At 44.9% G+C, this 15465-nt stretch overlaps 1 protein-coding gene across 2 annotated transcripts in view; it reads left to right on the top strand.

Annotated features, from left to right (window-relative positions):
• The window catches only part of LOC116986135 (acetyl-coenzyme A synthetase, cytoplasmic-like), a 40256-nt gene that overhangs the window by 6478 nt on the left and 18313 nt on the right, over positions 1 to 15465 (top strand). The window contains exons 3-9 of one of the 2 annotated variants that reach the window (XM_033041310.1): positions 2604 to 2695; positions 4910 to 5013; positions 6307 to 6379; positions 7239 to 7314; positions 9381 to 9495; positions 10070 to 10114; positions 14147 to 14284. In XM_033041310.1, the coding sequence (XP_032897201.1) occupies positions 2604 to 2695; positions 4910 to 5013; positions 6307 to 6379; positions 7239 to 7314; positions 9381 to 9495; positions 10070 to 10114; positions 14147 to 14284 (643 nt within the window). The remainder of the gene's footprint in view (positions 1 to 2603; positions 2696 to 4909; positions 5014 to 6306; positions 6380 to 7238; positions 7315 to 9380; positions 9496 to 10069; positions 10115 to 14146; positions 14285 to 15465) is intronic. The other variant, XM_033041311.1, reaches the window with a different exon arrangement.

Below are 15465 nucleotides of genomic sequence, written 5' to 3'. Positions count from 1 at the left end.
TCTGAAATGTCATCTGTCTGTTCCCCCCAGAGACGCTGAATTTCTCCAACACTTGGTGTTTTTGCAGAATTTGGTGTTTATCTGTAAAAGCAAACAACCTGATGATTTAATGCCTAATCTCAGAATGAAAGCGACAGTATTTTCTTGAAGGATCGGTTGTGCTAAAGTCCCTGGAGTAGAAGTCAATCCATCCTTTTTGATTCAAATACACCAAGTGACCGGTACGCAAATAATGTTGGCGTCAGTCCACACGGAATGGGCTGGGAAGCCTTCATTCGAGCATTCCACCTCGAAACGTCGTCTGTCCATTCCCTCCACAGATGCTGCCTGAGCCACTGAGTTCCTCCAGTAATCTGTGTTTTGCTCTAAAGTAAGCTGCTGTTTGATTTCTGAAACACCTTTGATCGCTTGAATATGGCTGTGGTTAGATTTTGCTCATGATCTTTCTGCAAGGTTTGCGTTCTTTCAGCTGAATTTATCTGGATGCTGCCTGGCGTCCACATTATTGATTGAAGCTCACGACACGGTGGAGATTTCTGAGTGTAAATGTTTTCCGTAATACAATAATGTGGTCAGTGTAAACAGGATAGTTTTGTGTAATGAATGTGCTTTTGTGACATTGTGCTTGGGTGGTGACATTTGAAACCATGAAACATGCACCAAGTCAAGTCAAGTTTATTCGTCACATACACATACGAGATGTGCAGTGAAATGAAAAGTGCAATGCTCGCGAATTGTGCAAAAAACAAACAAACAAACAGAATGGAACAGAATCACATATTCACATATTACATATTTGTGGGAGGGAGGGAAGAAAAAGGAAAAAAACAGCAATTTAAAAAAGACACCACACAACAGTAGAATGGTTTAGTGAAGTTAGTCCCTGGAGAGAGAGGAGTTTACAGTCCTAATGGCCTCTGGGAAGAAACTCCTTCTCATCCTCTCCGTTCTCACAGCATGGCAACGGAGGCGTTTGCCTGACCGTAGCAGCTGGAACAGTCCGTTGCAGGGGTGAAAGGGGTCTCCCATGATCTTGTTGGCTCTGGAGTTGCACCTCCTGATGTATAGTTCCTGCAGGGGGGCGAGTGTAGTTCCCATAGTGCGTTCGGCCGAACGCAATACTCTCTGCAGAGCGTTCTTATCCTGGTCAGAGCAGTTCCTAAACCAAATCGTGATATTTCCGGACAAGATGCTTTCCACAGCCGCTGAGTAGAAGCACTGGAGTATCCTCAGAGACACTCTGAATTTCCTCAATTGCCTGAGGTGGTAAGCCTTGCCTTGCTCACGAGTGCTGCAGCGTGTGATGTCCATGTCAGATCCTCAGAGATGTGGACTACCAGGTATTTAAAACAGTACAACATTGCATACATATTTGCCTGGAGTAGAGGATTTTACCACCATGGGAGCTTGGACAGATTGGACTGTTTTCTCTGTGATGTCAGAAGTTGAGGGGAGACTGACCTAAGCATGAAAGTTATGGGAGGCATAGATGGGGTAGACAGTCAGAATCTTTTTCCCTGGGTGAAAATGTCAATAATCAATAGACAATAGATGCAGGAATAGGTCATTTGGCCCTTCGAGCTCGCCTCATTGGACACAGGGACAACATTTTCTCAGGTGACAGCCAATTGCTGACGTCGCGGCGCAGATGTCCCTTTTAGGAATGCAGCGGCCTGCGCCTCCTTGTGGGGGAGAGAGAGAGAGAGAGGTCCCGGAGAGAGAGGTCCCGGAGAGAGAGAGAGAGAGGTCCCGGAGAGAGAGAGAGAGAGAGAGGTCCCGGAGAGAGAGAGAGAGGTCCCGGAGAGAGAGAGAGAGGGGTCAATAGACAATAGACGCAGGAATATTCCATTCGGCTCTTCGAGCCAGCACCGCCATTCAATGTGATCATGGCTGATCATCCCCAATCAGTACCCCCGTTCCTGCCTTCTCCCCATACCTCCTGACTCCGCTATCTTAAGAGCCCTATCTAGCCCTCTCTTGAAAGTATCCAGAGAACCTGCCTCCACCGCCCTCTGAGGCAGAGAATTCCCCAGACTCACAACTCTCTGTGAGAAAAAGTGTTTCCTCATCTCCGTTCTAAATGGCTTACCCCTTATTCTTAAACTGTGGCCCCTGGTTCTGGACTTCAACAACATCGGGAACATGTTTCCTGCCTCTAACAATGTCCAAACCCTTAATAATCATATATGTTTCAATAATATCACCTTTCATCCTTCTAAACTCCAGAGTCTGTCAAAGAATAGTGGGCTGAACTTTAAGATGAAAGTGGCAAACTCTAAAGGAGATGTGCAGGGCAAGTTTTTTTTTACGCAGAGGGTGGTGGGTGTCTGGAATGCACTGCCAGGGCTGGTGGTGGAGGCAGATAAGATAGTGCCATGTAAGAGGCTTTGAGATAAGCACATGAATATGCAGGGAATGGAGGGAATGTGAACATGGTGCACAAAGATGAGATTAGTTTAACTTGGCCTCATGTATGCGACAGACATAGTAGGCTGAAGGGCCTGTTCCTGTGCCGTCCTGTGTGTGCCTGACCTAATGTGTGACACACAGTGTTCAATTTCACAAAGTTTACGGAGCTGTATCTTGTTTCTCTTTTGTTACAGGGAAGGGAATGAACCGGCCGATTCTATGGAAATTACGTACAAAGAGCTACTACAGCAGGTCTGCAAATTTGCCAACGTTCTACGGGCTCAGGGTAAGGTCCTCAACAGAACTCTTTCAATTCAGCTTTCCTCTTTTGTAAAAGCACGCTGATAATGGTGGGAATCTAATACAAATCCATTTGTCCGTTGCTGTTTAAATTGACACACAAGAGTCCTACAGCATAGAAACCGCCCTTTGGCCCAATTTGTCCATGCTGACCAAGATGCCCCATCCAAGCTAGTCCGATTGGCATGCATTTGGTTCATTTTTTTGATTAAAAGATACAGCATGGAAGCAGGCCCTTCGGCCCACCGAGTCCACCCTGACCATTGGCCACCTCTTCACACTAGTTCCATGTCATCCCACTTTCTCATCCACTCCCTACACACTAGGGGGAATTTACAGAGGGACAATTGATTGACAAAGCAGCTCATCTTTAGAAAGTTGGAGGAAATTAGAGCGCCCTGTGGAAACCTATGCAGTCACAGGGAGAACGTGCAAACACCGCACAGAGCACCCAAGGTCAGGGTCAAACTCGGGTCTGCGGTGCTGTAATGCAGCAGGTCTACCAGCTGGACCACTGGCTCCCTAACGCACACACATTAGTTCTGAGTGGACAATTTTGCTACAAAACACAATGACTTACAAAACACATTACCCCAATAACGTCGACAAAAATACTGGAGAAACTCAGCGGGTGAGGCATCATCTATGGGGCGAAGGAAATGGCGACGTTTCGGGTCCAGACCCTTCTTCAGTCTGAAACCCGAAACATCGCCTATTTCCTTTGCTCCATAGATGCTTCCTCACCCGCTGAGTTTCTCCAGTATTTTTGTCTACCTTCGATTTTCCAGCATCTGCAGTTCCTTCTTAAACATTACCCCAATATGGTGTAAGTTATCCAGTTCACATAGCGGTACAGAATGGAAACAGGCCCTTCAGCCCCCCCCCCCCCCCCCCCCCCCCTTGATCCTGTTAAACTATTTGGCACTCTGGGCTATTCCCATTTGGCCCACAGCCCCCTGACCACACCCAACTGCCAATCATTCGTCTCCCCCACCCCCACCTGTATCCACCTATCAATTGCCACGTTTGTGCTCCCTCTCTTGTCCAGCTCGCTCCCCCCTACTTCAGTCTGAAGAAGGGTCCCCCACCCGAAACATCATCTCTCCATTCCCTCCACAGATGCTGCCTGACCTGCCGAGTTCCTCCAGCACTCTTGTGTGTTTTGCTCAGGATTCCAGCATCTGCAGCATCTTCCTTGTGTCTCCGTGCTTCCTGTCATGTGTTGAACATTGACAGAGTAATGTACTTGTACTCGAGGTAGTTCAGAATATCTTACTTCAAGGAATGAACAGGTTGCTTTTGGAGGAAAGATTGTGTTGATTGGGCTATCTTAGAATGATTGAGCATAGAAATAACTCCATCGGTTCATCTTGCCCACACCAGCCAACATGTCCCAGCTTCACCAGTCCCACTTATCCCTCCAAACCTGTCCTATCCATGTACCTGTCCAATTGTTTCTTAAATGTTGGGATAGTCTCTGCCTCAACTACCTCCTCTGGCAGCTCGTTCCAAACCCCCACCACCCGTTGTGTGAAAACATTACCCCTCAGATTCCTATTACATTTTTTCCTTTTCACCTTAAACCTATGTCCTCTGGTCCTCAATTCACCTAATCTGGGCAAGAGACTGCATCTACCCTATCTATTCCTCTCATGATTTTATATACCTCTATAAGATCACCTGTCTACTCCAGCTTTTTGTGCCTATCTTTGGTGTAAACCAGCATCAGCAGTTCGTTCCTACAGAAGAACTCCTACATCTCCTACATTGATTGGCGATCAGAAGAATGAGAAGAAACAAACAAATATTTTGAAAGGACTTAACAGGGTGGATGTTGCGAGAATGTTTCTCCTCATAAAGGAATCTAGAACAAGGGGGCTCAGTTTCAGAGTAAGCAGTCCCACACCGAGACAGGAATAAGGGGGCATTTCACTTCTGAAGGCAGTGAATGTTTAAAATAATCCACTGAGAGAACTGTGGAGACTTTGATTCTGAGACAGACTGATTTTTGTTTTTAATATAGGAGAGGAACAGGTTGCACAATAAACAGAAACAGTGAGTTGAGACCAGGGTTAGGTCCGCCTGGTCTTATTGAATGGCAGGGGGGAGAGGCGTGTAGCGTGTACAGCTCACTATTCCTCCTGTCTTTTACATTATTCTACTTTGTCACAATATCATACATTGTCATTTTAATTCACAGGAGTGAAGAAAGGAGACGGAATCTCGATATACATGCCGATGATTATGGAACTGGTTGTTGCCATGTTGGCCTGTGCCAGAATAGGGGCAGTTCATTCCATTGTGGTAAGTCAAATATGCGTAGAACACCTGCCACAAAAGTAACCCTTTCAACCCAACTCGTTTACACTGGTGTTTTATGTTTCCTGTCAGCCGCCACCCATTCTTCCTCTATAAACCTCTATGCCAGTGGTTCTTAACCGTTTTAGCATACGCACGCGCATACGCAAACAAAATACTGTATGTGGTATGTACCTTTGTAAAGTTCCTAAACATGGGCTCAACAAATGGATATGTTATAAATGACCCCTCCCCCGGTAAAGCCCCAAATGACCCCCCCCATGGCGGTCCCGAGCCCCATGTTAGAACCACTGCTCTATGCCCTTCTTCCTGGTTGGCGTGTTTGCCGATATACATCTATAATATTTAGTGTGCCGCATACTCACCACAATTCTGGTTAAAAGAGTTCCCTGACTGATCTCTCACTATTTGCTTTATTTCAAAGGCTTTTAGTTTTGTTGGTTTTGACAAGAGCAAACACATCCTCCCCCTCCCCTCTCTTCCAAAGCTATTATGTATCATTTTAAAGATCTTTTATTACATCACTCTTCAAGCCTCGCTCCTTTGACCTTTCTTGATGAATCATCCTGTATTCCTGGCAACGATAATCTTCTATGGAGTGAGTCTTTGGTTAGCGCACAGACTTCACTTTTGCCTATAATGGTCCTAATATTGCAGTTCTAAATGTATTGCCATTTTGATTATTATATATTTTATCTGCGTTATAGCGTTCAAGCAGTTAAGCAGCAGCAAATAAGAATTTCATTGTAGTCTCTTGTCTCATGAAATGTTGTTTGCAATTTAGAAGTCATAATCAAAGTCATAGAACTTATAAATTTGTGGATGACAAATTAGGAAGGAATGTTTGGCACCATTTTCCAACATCCTTTTTCTCCCCAGTCCTTCTGTAAGAAAGTGATCGGGAATTATTTGCTGCTCTCAAATGTGTTGCAACCAAGCTTTCTCATAACATTTTTCTAATTTGATGTAAAGGTTTTGACAATCCCATTTCTCTCCCAGCCTGAGAAATGTCATCCTTGCCCAGAAATGAACCGTGAAGTCTGGAATTCTCTGCCTCGGAGGGCGGTGGAGGCCGGTTCTCTGGATGCTTTCAAGAGAGAGCTAGATAGGGCTCTTAAAAATAGCGGAGTCATGGGGAGAAGGCAGGAACGGGGTACTGATTGTGGATGATCAGCCATGATCACATTGAATGGCGATGCTGGCTCAAAGGGCCAAATGGCCTACTCCTGCACCTATTGTCTATTGTCTATTGAAGTAATTCTAACCTTTAATGTCCAGTTTGCAGGTTTCTCTTCAGAGTCTCTGTGTGAACGCATCGTGGATTCACGTTGTAGCTTTCTAGTCACCGCAGGTAACTAAACATCCATTTTCCCCCCCGATGTGTTTCTGCGCAAACATTCAACAATTGTTGTCTCACTCCTGCACGACCACCCCTCTGGGTGGAATGTACATAAACCGTGAAATCAAGTCACGGTTTGATGCCTTGAATATATTTAAACTGCTATTTCATTTGTGGGAAAAACAGCCCAAAATCGGTAGGAAAGAACTGCAGATACTGGTTTAAATCGACGGTAGACACAAAATGCTGGAGTAACGCAGCGGGACAGGCAGCATCTCTGGAGAGAAGGAATGGGCGACGATTTGGGTCGAGACCCTTCTTCGATCAGACTTCTTCAGTAGCCTAGCCATGAAACTTCCTTGTGGGAGTTGTATACAAGAAAAAAATGAGCAATAGAGGCATTGATTACCATTTTGTTTTAAGTGCAGAACTCACAATATCAGTGGTAGACAAAAGTGCTGGAGAAACTCAGTGGATGCAGCAGCATCTATGAAGCGAAGGAAATAGGCAACGTTTTTCGGCCCGAAACGTTGCCTATTTCCTTCGCTCCATAGATGCTGCTGCACCCGCTGAGTTTCTCCAGCACTTTTGTCTACCTTCGATTTTCCAGCATCTGCAGTTCCTTCTTAAACACAAAATCAGTGCTTCCTCTTCAAATACTCTCACACTAGGAATACTCTGTCCATTTTTGAGCAATTTGCCATAGGGTGGACATTTGGTTTGGAGAAGGATTAGATTTGCTACAGCAATCATTGGACACTTACTGAGCATCTTGAGTAGGTTTCACTTGTGGCTGGATTACACTTGTTTACTAATCCATTACAAATATTACATTCGTGTTTATTTTAACAAGTCTGACTCTTAATTTTAGACGGATTCTACAGAGGGAATAAACTCATTAACCTGAAACTGGTAGTGGATGAAGCCCTCAGGAAATGCAGAGAGAGGTATGTGTTAATGTTCAGATGGATGAATTGTGTGGAGTTTACTTGTTCTCCCTGTGACCACCAGGGTTTCCTGTGGGTGTTGAAGTTTCCTTCTACATCGAAAAACATGTGGGTTTGTGGATGAATTGGACAGTAAATTGCCCCTAGCGAGTATGGTGTTGATGCTAACATGGGTTACAATAGAATATGTACGGCACGGTGGTGCAGCGGTAGAGTCACTGCCTTACAGCGTTTGCAGTGCCGGAGACCCGGGTTCCATCCCGACCACGGGTGCTTGCCCGCACGGAGTTTGTATGTTCTCCCCGTGACCTGCGTGGGTTTTCCCCGAGATCTTCGGTTTCGTCCCACACTCCAAAGACGTACAGGTTTGTAAGTTAATTGGCTTGGTGTATGTGTAAAATTGGCCCTAGTGTTTGTAGGATAGTGCTAATGTGCGGGGATCGCTGGTCGGCGTGGACTCGGTGGGCCGAAGGGCCTGTTTCCGCGCTGTATCTTTCAATTCAATCCAAAGCAACAGAGGGCATGCAATGAAGCTTGGTCAGAACGATTCCTGGGATCGGGGAGATTGTTCTATGAGGCGGGATGAATACGGGTCGGCCTATACTTCTTTAGGAGAATGAGCTGACTTATTGCAATGGACAAAAAGAAAAAGGTGGTAGATACAGAAATGTGGCGTACCCTTCCAGGTGTACATGGAACCACCATTTAAATCTTAATTCACAAAAATCAATTCACGGAACAGCTTAGGAACAGGTCCTTCAGCCCTCAATGTCTGCGCCCAACGCGATTCTCACCTGCCTGCTCATTTTCCATATCCCTGCATAGCCGTTTGCCTGTTTAAAAGTCTCTTAAACTCCACTCTCGAGTTTAGTAGCATCGAGAAAAATCTCTTTGCTCTCCTGGCATTTATACAGGAGCTCTCTAGCTATATCTGCCTCCACTACCCTCCTGGGAAGCGCTTCCAGGCATTCGCCGCCCTCTGTGTGAAAAGAATTTGCTCCTCACATCTCCATTAATTTTTGCCCCTCTCACCTTAAAGCTGTGCCCTCTAGTCAGTGTCTGTCAGAGGAGAGAGAATCTTTAGGAGTTCCCCACCCGTGGACCATGGAGATGCAGTCATCGAGTTTATTAAATGTAGAGTTTGTGTTTATTAAGGTAATCAGGGAATTGGAATTAGTCCAGGAAAGTGGCGTTGAGGTAACTGAACTGATTGACTGATGGACAAAACACAAAGTGCTGGAGGAAGGGTGGTGAATCTGTGGAATTCTTTGCCACAGAAGGCTGTGGAGGCCAGGTCATTTGATATTTTTGACGAAGAGATAGATAAATTCTTCATTAGTGTGGGTGTCAGGGGTTATGGGGAGAAGGCAGGAGAATGGGGTTAGGAGGGAGAGATAGATCAGCCATGATTGAATGGCGGAGTAGACTAGATGGGCCGAATGGCCTAATTCTGCACTTATAACGCGGTAGAACAGGCAGCATCTGTGGAGGAAATGAACAGGGGGTGTTTTTGTTAGGAATCCTTCTTCAGACGGATCCACCGAGTTCTTCCAGCAGTTTGTTTGACGCAATGAACTGTGAAATACACTTGAGGCATTGCTTGAAGGAGCAAATAAAGCTGCCAAAAATACTTTCTCTGTAGTGACTGTGGAGAGAAGTGTTTGTACGGGGTATTCAGTTGGTTTATCCACCTATCACTCACCAGGCTTTGTTTTACCACCTCCCCCACCCCATCAGCCTGAAGAAGGGACCTAACCCAAAACATCATCTACGCATTCCCTCCATAGATGCTGCCTTTCCTGCTGAGTTCCTCTATCACTTTGTGTTTTGCTCAAATTACCAGCATCTGTGGTCCCTTCTGCCCTCATTGAATGCTGGAGCAGATACGACGGACATATCGACCAACTCTTTACCTCCGATCTTCTTGCCTTGTTTAGATAGCGAGAAAAAAGTACGGATGAGATCTTCTGGTGCTTTTTCTGCACTGGTTTGAGTTTATTCTTCACATTTCTTAACATTTAAAAAATAAAATGCTCTGGCCTCTAAAAGTTTTTCTGACTTCAAAGGGACTTCCATGTTAGCAAATGCATTGTTGTAAAGCACCTCGGAGGGACGGAAGAAACTTGTGCAGATGAAACATCTACTAATCCACAGTCGCCTCCTGCAAAGCGGTCCTGTCAGGTGAGGAACAGCGGGAATATTTAAGCTTCACTGTGCAAAGAAGATTTGTTTGCCACTTTGAATTGCTTGGTTCACATTTTACAGAGACTTGTGGTGCAACAAGATCCTTGGACACAGCAATGTATTGGCCTGGTTCCCGATTCAGTTCTCTTCACTTATAGACTTGTTAATTCACTTTAACTTATGAAAGTTTGAGATGTAAACTTTTGATTCTTTTACAAATAAGCTGTCATGTTCTTCATGTATCAGAAAGAACTGCAGATGCTGGTTTAAATCGGAAGATAGACAAAATGCTGGAGTAACTCAGCGGGACAGGCAGCATCTCTGGAGATGCTGCCTGTCCCGCTGAGTTACTCCAGCATTTTGTGTCATGTACTTCATATGACCTTTATCAAAAGTCAAAAGCAATAATTAAACTTCCTCCCTCGACTGACCTTGTGATTTATATGCAATGCTGTTGGGTGGAAGAAGATTCTGAGTGTCTGCTTTAGTATAAAAGTAGTTGTTCGTTTTTCAAAAGGGAAATCGGTATTTACCCAAAATATTGCTTCTTTCACCTATGGACTTTCTACAGGATAAGGACAATAAGAAAACAAAGAATTCTCATCGTAAAATTCAGGTATTTCGGTTTTAATGTAGCTGCCAACCTTGAAGTCTGCACATTAGCTTTGCTCTTTGCTTCTCTTCTCGCCCATTCCATTTCCTCAAGTTATTCGCATTGCTCTGTGGAATTGGCTGGCATCCTCAGCTGCCTTGTCCTTATCTCCTGAATACCCCGGTATTGGACATATCGCAAGGTGCTGTATGGATCTCCCTGACATTTGTTCTATGCGCCACACTGAATGTAGAAAAAAAACATTGCTTGGAATAAGCAAGCGTCACAGTGTGAGCTTCAGCAGAACCTCGATGTTTGTCCTTTCTGTTGTTCAAAAATGATCAAGATGCAGCAAGGATAAACGTGCGACCATCCCCTTTTCTGGAGTGCGACAGGATAGAACTGCTGCCTCACTGCTCCTGTGACCCCCCCCCCCCCCCGTTCAATCCTGACTTGCGGTGCTGTCTTTGTGGAGCTTGCACGTTCTCCCAGTGACCACGTCGACCTCCTCGGGATGCTCCCGTTTCATCCCACCTCCCACAGACAGACAGGCGGGCGGCTTGGCATGCTGACTGGCCATTGTAAAGTTCCTCTCCTGTTCCTGAGAGGTGGAACCCTGGGCTGAGTTAGTGGCAATGTGGAGAGAATAAAAGGCGTTGTACATGCATGCTTGCTGGTCAGCCTAGACTTGATGGGTTGATGGGCCTGTTCTGTGTTGTATGATTAACGTTCTGTGATTACTGCATGAATAACTCGGGAGGCTGTGAAACCGAGATGCATCCTATCACTTAAGCCTGGTTGCTGTGGGAACAAGATAAATGAGGAAACAAGGAACTGCAGGTGCTGATTTACCAAAAAAAAAGACACAAAGTGCTGGAGTAACTCAGCGGGGCACTCAGCATCCCTGGAGATTTTTCAGGCCAGGTCCGAAGAAGGGTCCCGACCAGAAACGTCACCTATCCATGTACTCTATGGATGTTTCCTGGCCCGCTGAGTTACTCCAGCACTTTGTCTCTTTTTAAGATGAACGAGAAGTTTATAATGATTAGTTTGAATATTCCCGAAGATTGTGATCAATGTTCTTAAATAGTTCAGAAATTTTACTTGTGGACAATGAGGGATCATTTGGAGACACAAGAGACCAGAGTTGGTGGAATTTGAGAAAAACTCAGTGCTGCAAAAGCCCAGCGGGTCAGGCAGCATCTGTGGAGGGAATGGACAGAAGACCCGCCTCCACATTCCTTTTGCATGTTCCTCTGGCACTTTGTGTATTGCTCAAGATTCCAGCCGTTATTGTGCCTCTATTTCCAGTACTTTGTGTTTTTATTTTGAATATATTTAGTGTGGTGGATTATGTACCATGTGGTCTTGGAGATCGTGTAGGCTTTGGATAGATTTACGACTGTACTCTTCTTGGTAAGGGGAGAATATTCCTACTGATTCCCCGGCACTGATGTGCCCTGTAGATGATGGAAGGGGCTTGGAGAAACACAAAGTAAGCTACTTACTGTGGGCCATCCATCTTCTCAGCAGCCCTCAGAGCAGCGTTAAGTGAAAGGGTGGAATAAAAGCTCACAGCTCTCACAGAGTTGTGAGTCTGTGGAAATCAATGCCTCAGAGGGCGGCGGAGGCCGGATCTTTGGATACTTTCAAGAGAGAGCTAGATAGGGCTCTTAAAGATAGCGGAGTCAGGGGATATGGGGGGAAGGCAGGAACGGGGTACTGATTGGGGATGATCAGCCATGATCATTTGAATGGCGGTGCTGGCTCGAAGGGCCGAATGGTCTACTCCTGCACCTATTGTCTATTGTCCTTTGTCTCATCCCACTGATAAACCTTGTGAGCGTAGAAAGCCAAGATGGTAATCTCCAGTGCAAACAAAATCTTTGGCTCCTGTATCTTCTTCCTGACAGTAGCAGCAAGATGAGATTGTGGTCAGGGTTGTGTGGTCTTTGACAACATTCATTGGATTTTTGAGGCAACGTCTTCTATAGATCCCTTTGATGGTTGAGCGGTCCGTACATGTGGTGGACCAGCGATGTCTAACACTTTCTGAAGCCTCCTTCATTCCTGGGCATTCAAGTTACTGAACCAGGCTACGATGCAACCACTATGTTCCCCACAGTACATCTGTTGGAGTTCAAGAGAGGATTCAGCATTGCAGAATACCATCTAAGCAGAAATACCTTTTGTTCTAGTATCACGCTGAACATCTGTGCATTGACTATATGATGTCAACTCCCAGCCAGAGAAATACTTGCTGCATCGATGCCCATAAACCAGAAGGGCTGTGGACGACATTGTCTAAATTTAATGTGAATTCTGAAACTGCCGGCTATGACTTTGCTGTAAAGTGCTTGCTGTATTTATTTAAGGTAGACAAAAATGCTGGAGGCAGCATCTATGGAGCGAAGGAATAGTTGACGTTTCTGGCCGCTGAGTTTCTCCAGCATTTTTGTCTACCTTCGATTTTTCCAGCATCTGCGGTTCCTTCTTAAACTCTGCATTTATTTATGTCATTTACCATGTGTGCAGAACATTTGCATAATTTTGGGATCTTTCGCAATCGCCTTCTGTTCAGTCGGTCAGTGTCCGGACTCTCACATTGAATGCTCAGTCTTTTTCACCAGGGTAGAGGGTTCTAAAACTAGAGAGCATAGGCTTAAGGTGAGAGGGGAGAGATTCAAGAGCGACTTCAGGGCCAACATTTTCACTCGGAGATCCGTCCGTATTGAAGGAACTGCCTGAGGCAACTATAGAAGTGGATGCAGTTATGACTTCTAAAAGATGTTTGGATGGATATATGGATGGGAAGGGTTTGGAGGGCTATGGGCCAAATGCTGGCAAATGAGACTAGCCCAATAAGCCAACTTGGTTGACATGGGCATAACTTGCTGCATTGATTGGAATCATTTATTCGATTGTTACACCTTGCGTTGAAAAGTTATTGCAAGATGAATGCAAAAGAATGCTGCTTGCTGCAAACAGACAGTTCAGTGTTTCCAAAGCAGTAGAGTTATTTTTCATACAATGGCCATTAACTAAAATGTACCGGTAGTTAGTAATTATCTGTTGTGAACCAACTTTTCTGATGTATTTCATGAAGTTGTGTCGATTAGACTCATTTATTTGATTGCTACACCTAGGGGTGAGTGTTATTGTGGACTCGATGGGCCGAAGAGCCTCTTTCTTTGTTGTATCTCTGTGAAGGAAGGAACTGCAGGCGTTGGTCTCAACTGAAGATCAACATGAAAAGCTGGAATAACTCAGCGGGTCAGGCAGCATCTCTGGAGAAATGGAATAGGTGACATTTTGGGTCGAGACCTTTCTTCAGAAGAAGGCGCTCGACCTGAAACATCACCTGTCCTTTTCTCCAGAAATACTGTCTGACCCGCTGAGTTACTCCAGCTTTTTGTGTCTATCTTCTTGTATCTCTGTGACTCAAAACGGCCGTGAGCCCTGTTACGTAGTTACCATGGGTCCTTGAGATCTCTAGACGTGATTCTGAATCGAGGCATCATTTCGTTAGACTTTCTTCCTTCAGCGAATATCGCCAACGTTGGCATTTGTCTGCTTGCTGTTCTTTGGATGTTTCTGATTTATTTGCCGCCTTCACAATCACTATAGGACTTTTTTGTGAGGTACTTCAATGTACAAAATATAATGGCTAATTATGCAGGTAGTTCTGTTATCCAGCTTTAGGTCCGAAGATGAATAGCATTCTAAAGGGACATCTGCAAATCTTTCAGCATATTCCTGCTTCACTGTATCTGAAACACTAACCCTCTTTTTAATATAGATTAGACTGATCTGCATCACTTCAGAACTTATTTCATATTTCTGGCACTTATTTATCGATACTTCTCTTGTATTGTAATTTATACCATGATGGTAAATATTAATGATCATTTAAATTATTTAATGGTGGTTTTGCTTCAGTTTTATTGAATGTGCTTTGATTTCAAAGCAGACGAAGAATTCATGGCAGAATAGAGTTACATTTCTACAGGCTATACAGTGAGTTGTTTTTAATATTTGTGATTTAATGCATTTCAGATACCGTGGGATGCGAATGTGGATGTTTGGTGGCATGAGTTAATGAAGGGGGCCAGTGATCAATGTGAACCTGAATGGTGTGACACTGAAGACCCACTCTTTATCCTGTACACCAGTGGATCGACTGGGAAGCCCAAGGTAATCACATTTGAAGCAAGGTCCCAACCCAAAACATCACCTGTCCATTCCCTCCACAGTTGCTGAGTTCCTCCTGCACTTTGCCTTTTCCTCAAGATTCCAGCACCTGCTGTTCCTTGTCTCCATAACCGTATTGCTCCAGTCTTGCACATCTAAGATGGAGGGGGGGGGCAATATTAAGAATTGTCCACAAGGAGAGATCAGACATATTTGGTCGCAAGGGCAGAACTGGCATGTTACAATTCTTTCAAATGTCAAAAATATCTCAACGCTGAACATATGTTGATTTGACCCTGCTGAGTGCAAGAGTCAGGAAGACACGATGCAACTCTATTAGACGTTGGTCAGGCTGCCTTTGGAGTATTGTTGCCCCATTACAGGAAGGATGTGGAGGTTTTTGTGAAGGTAACATAAGAGGTTCACCGGAATATTAAATATATATAAAATAATGAGAGGCATAGATAAGGTAGACAGTCAGAACCTTTTTCCGTCAGGGTGGAAATGCAAAAGACTAGAGCATTTAGCTTTAAGATGAGAGGGTTAAAGTTTAAAGGAGATATGTGGGGCAGGTAATTTACACAATGGTGGGTGCCTGGAATGGGCTGCCAGGGGTGGTGGTGGAGGCAGATATGATAGGATTTTTTAAAAAGGTTTTTGGATATGCAGAGGACTGAGGGATATGGATCATGTGAGGCAGAAGGGCCTTGACCCGAAACGTCACCCATTCCTTCTCTCCAGAGACGCTGCCTGTCCCGCTGAGTTACACCAGCATTTTGTGTCTCCGTGCAGGCAGAGATTAGTTTGGCTTGGCGTCTTGTTAGCCACAGATATTGTGGGCCGTGGAGCCTGTTCCCGTGCTGTAATGTTATGTGTTCTACGAACTTGGTGACGTAGTTCATCAAGCCTACTCCTGTTCAGTGACCTTACTGCTTCACCACAGGACACTTCCTCTCCCCAAAGAGCTGTGTAATTACCTGTGAGTGTCATGAAGAAAAAGCAGAGTGAGGATTAAAGTGGGACGTGCGGGAATAGAATGTAGAAATGTGAGAGGATCTAGTTTGTTAGAAACAGATTTTTTTAAACGGGTGACAGATTGCAAAGGTGTGTTAAGAGGGTGCTGAGTGTCCTTGTGTGTGAGTCGCAGCGTTTAACATGTAGTAAGCAGTTAGGAAGGCAGACAG

This window comes from Amblyraja radiata, chromosome 23 (genome assembly GCF_010909765.2).
Source record: "Amblyraja radiata isolate CabotCenter1 chromosome 23, sAmbRad1.1.pri, whole genome shotgun sequence".
In the NCBI taxonomy this organism is placed as follows: domain Eukaryota; kingdom Metazoa; phylum Chordata; class Chondrichthyes; order Rajiformes; family Rajidae; genus Amblyraja; species Amblyraja radiata.
Note: the sequence above shows the minus strand (reverse complement) of the source record. Positions and strands in the feature narration are given on the sequence as shown.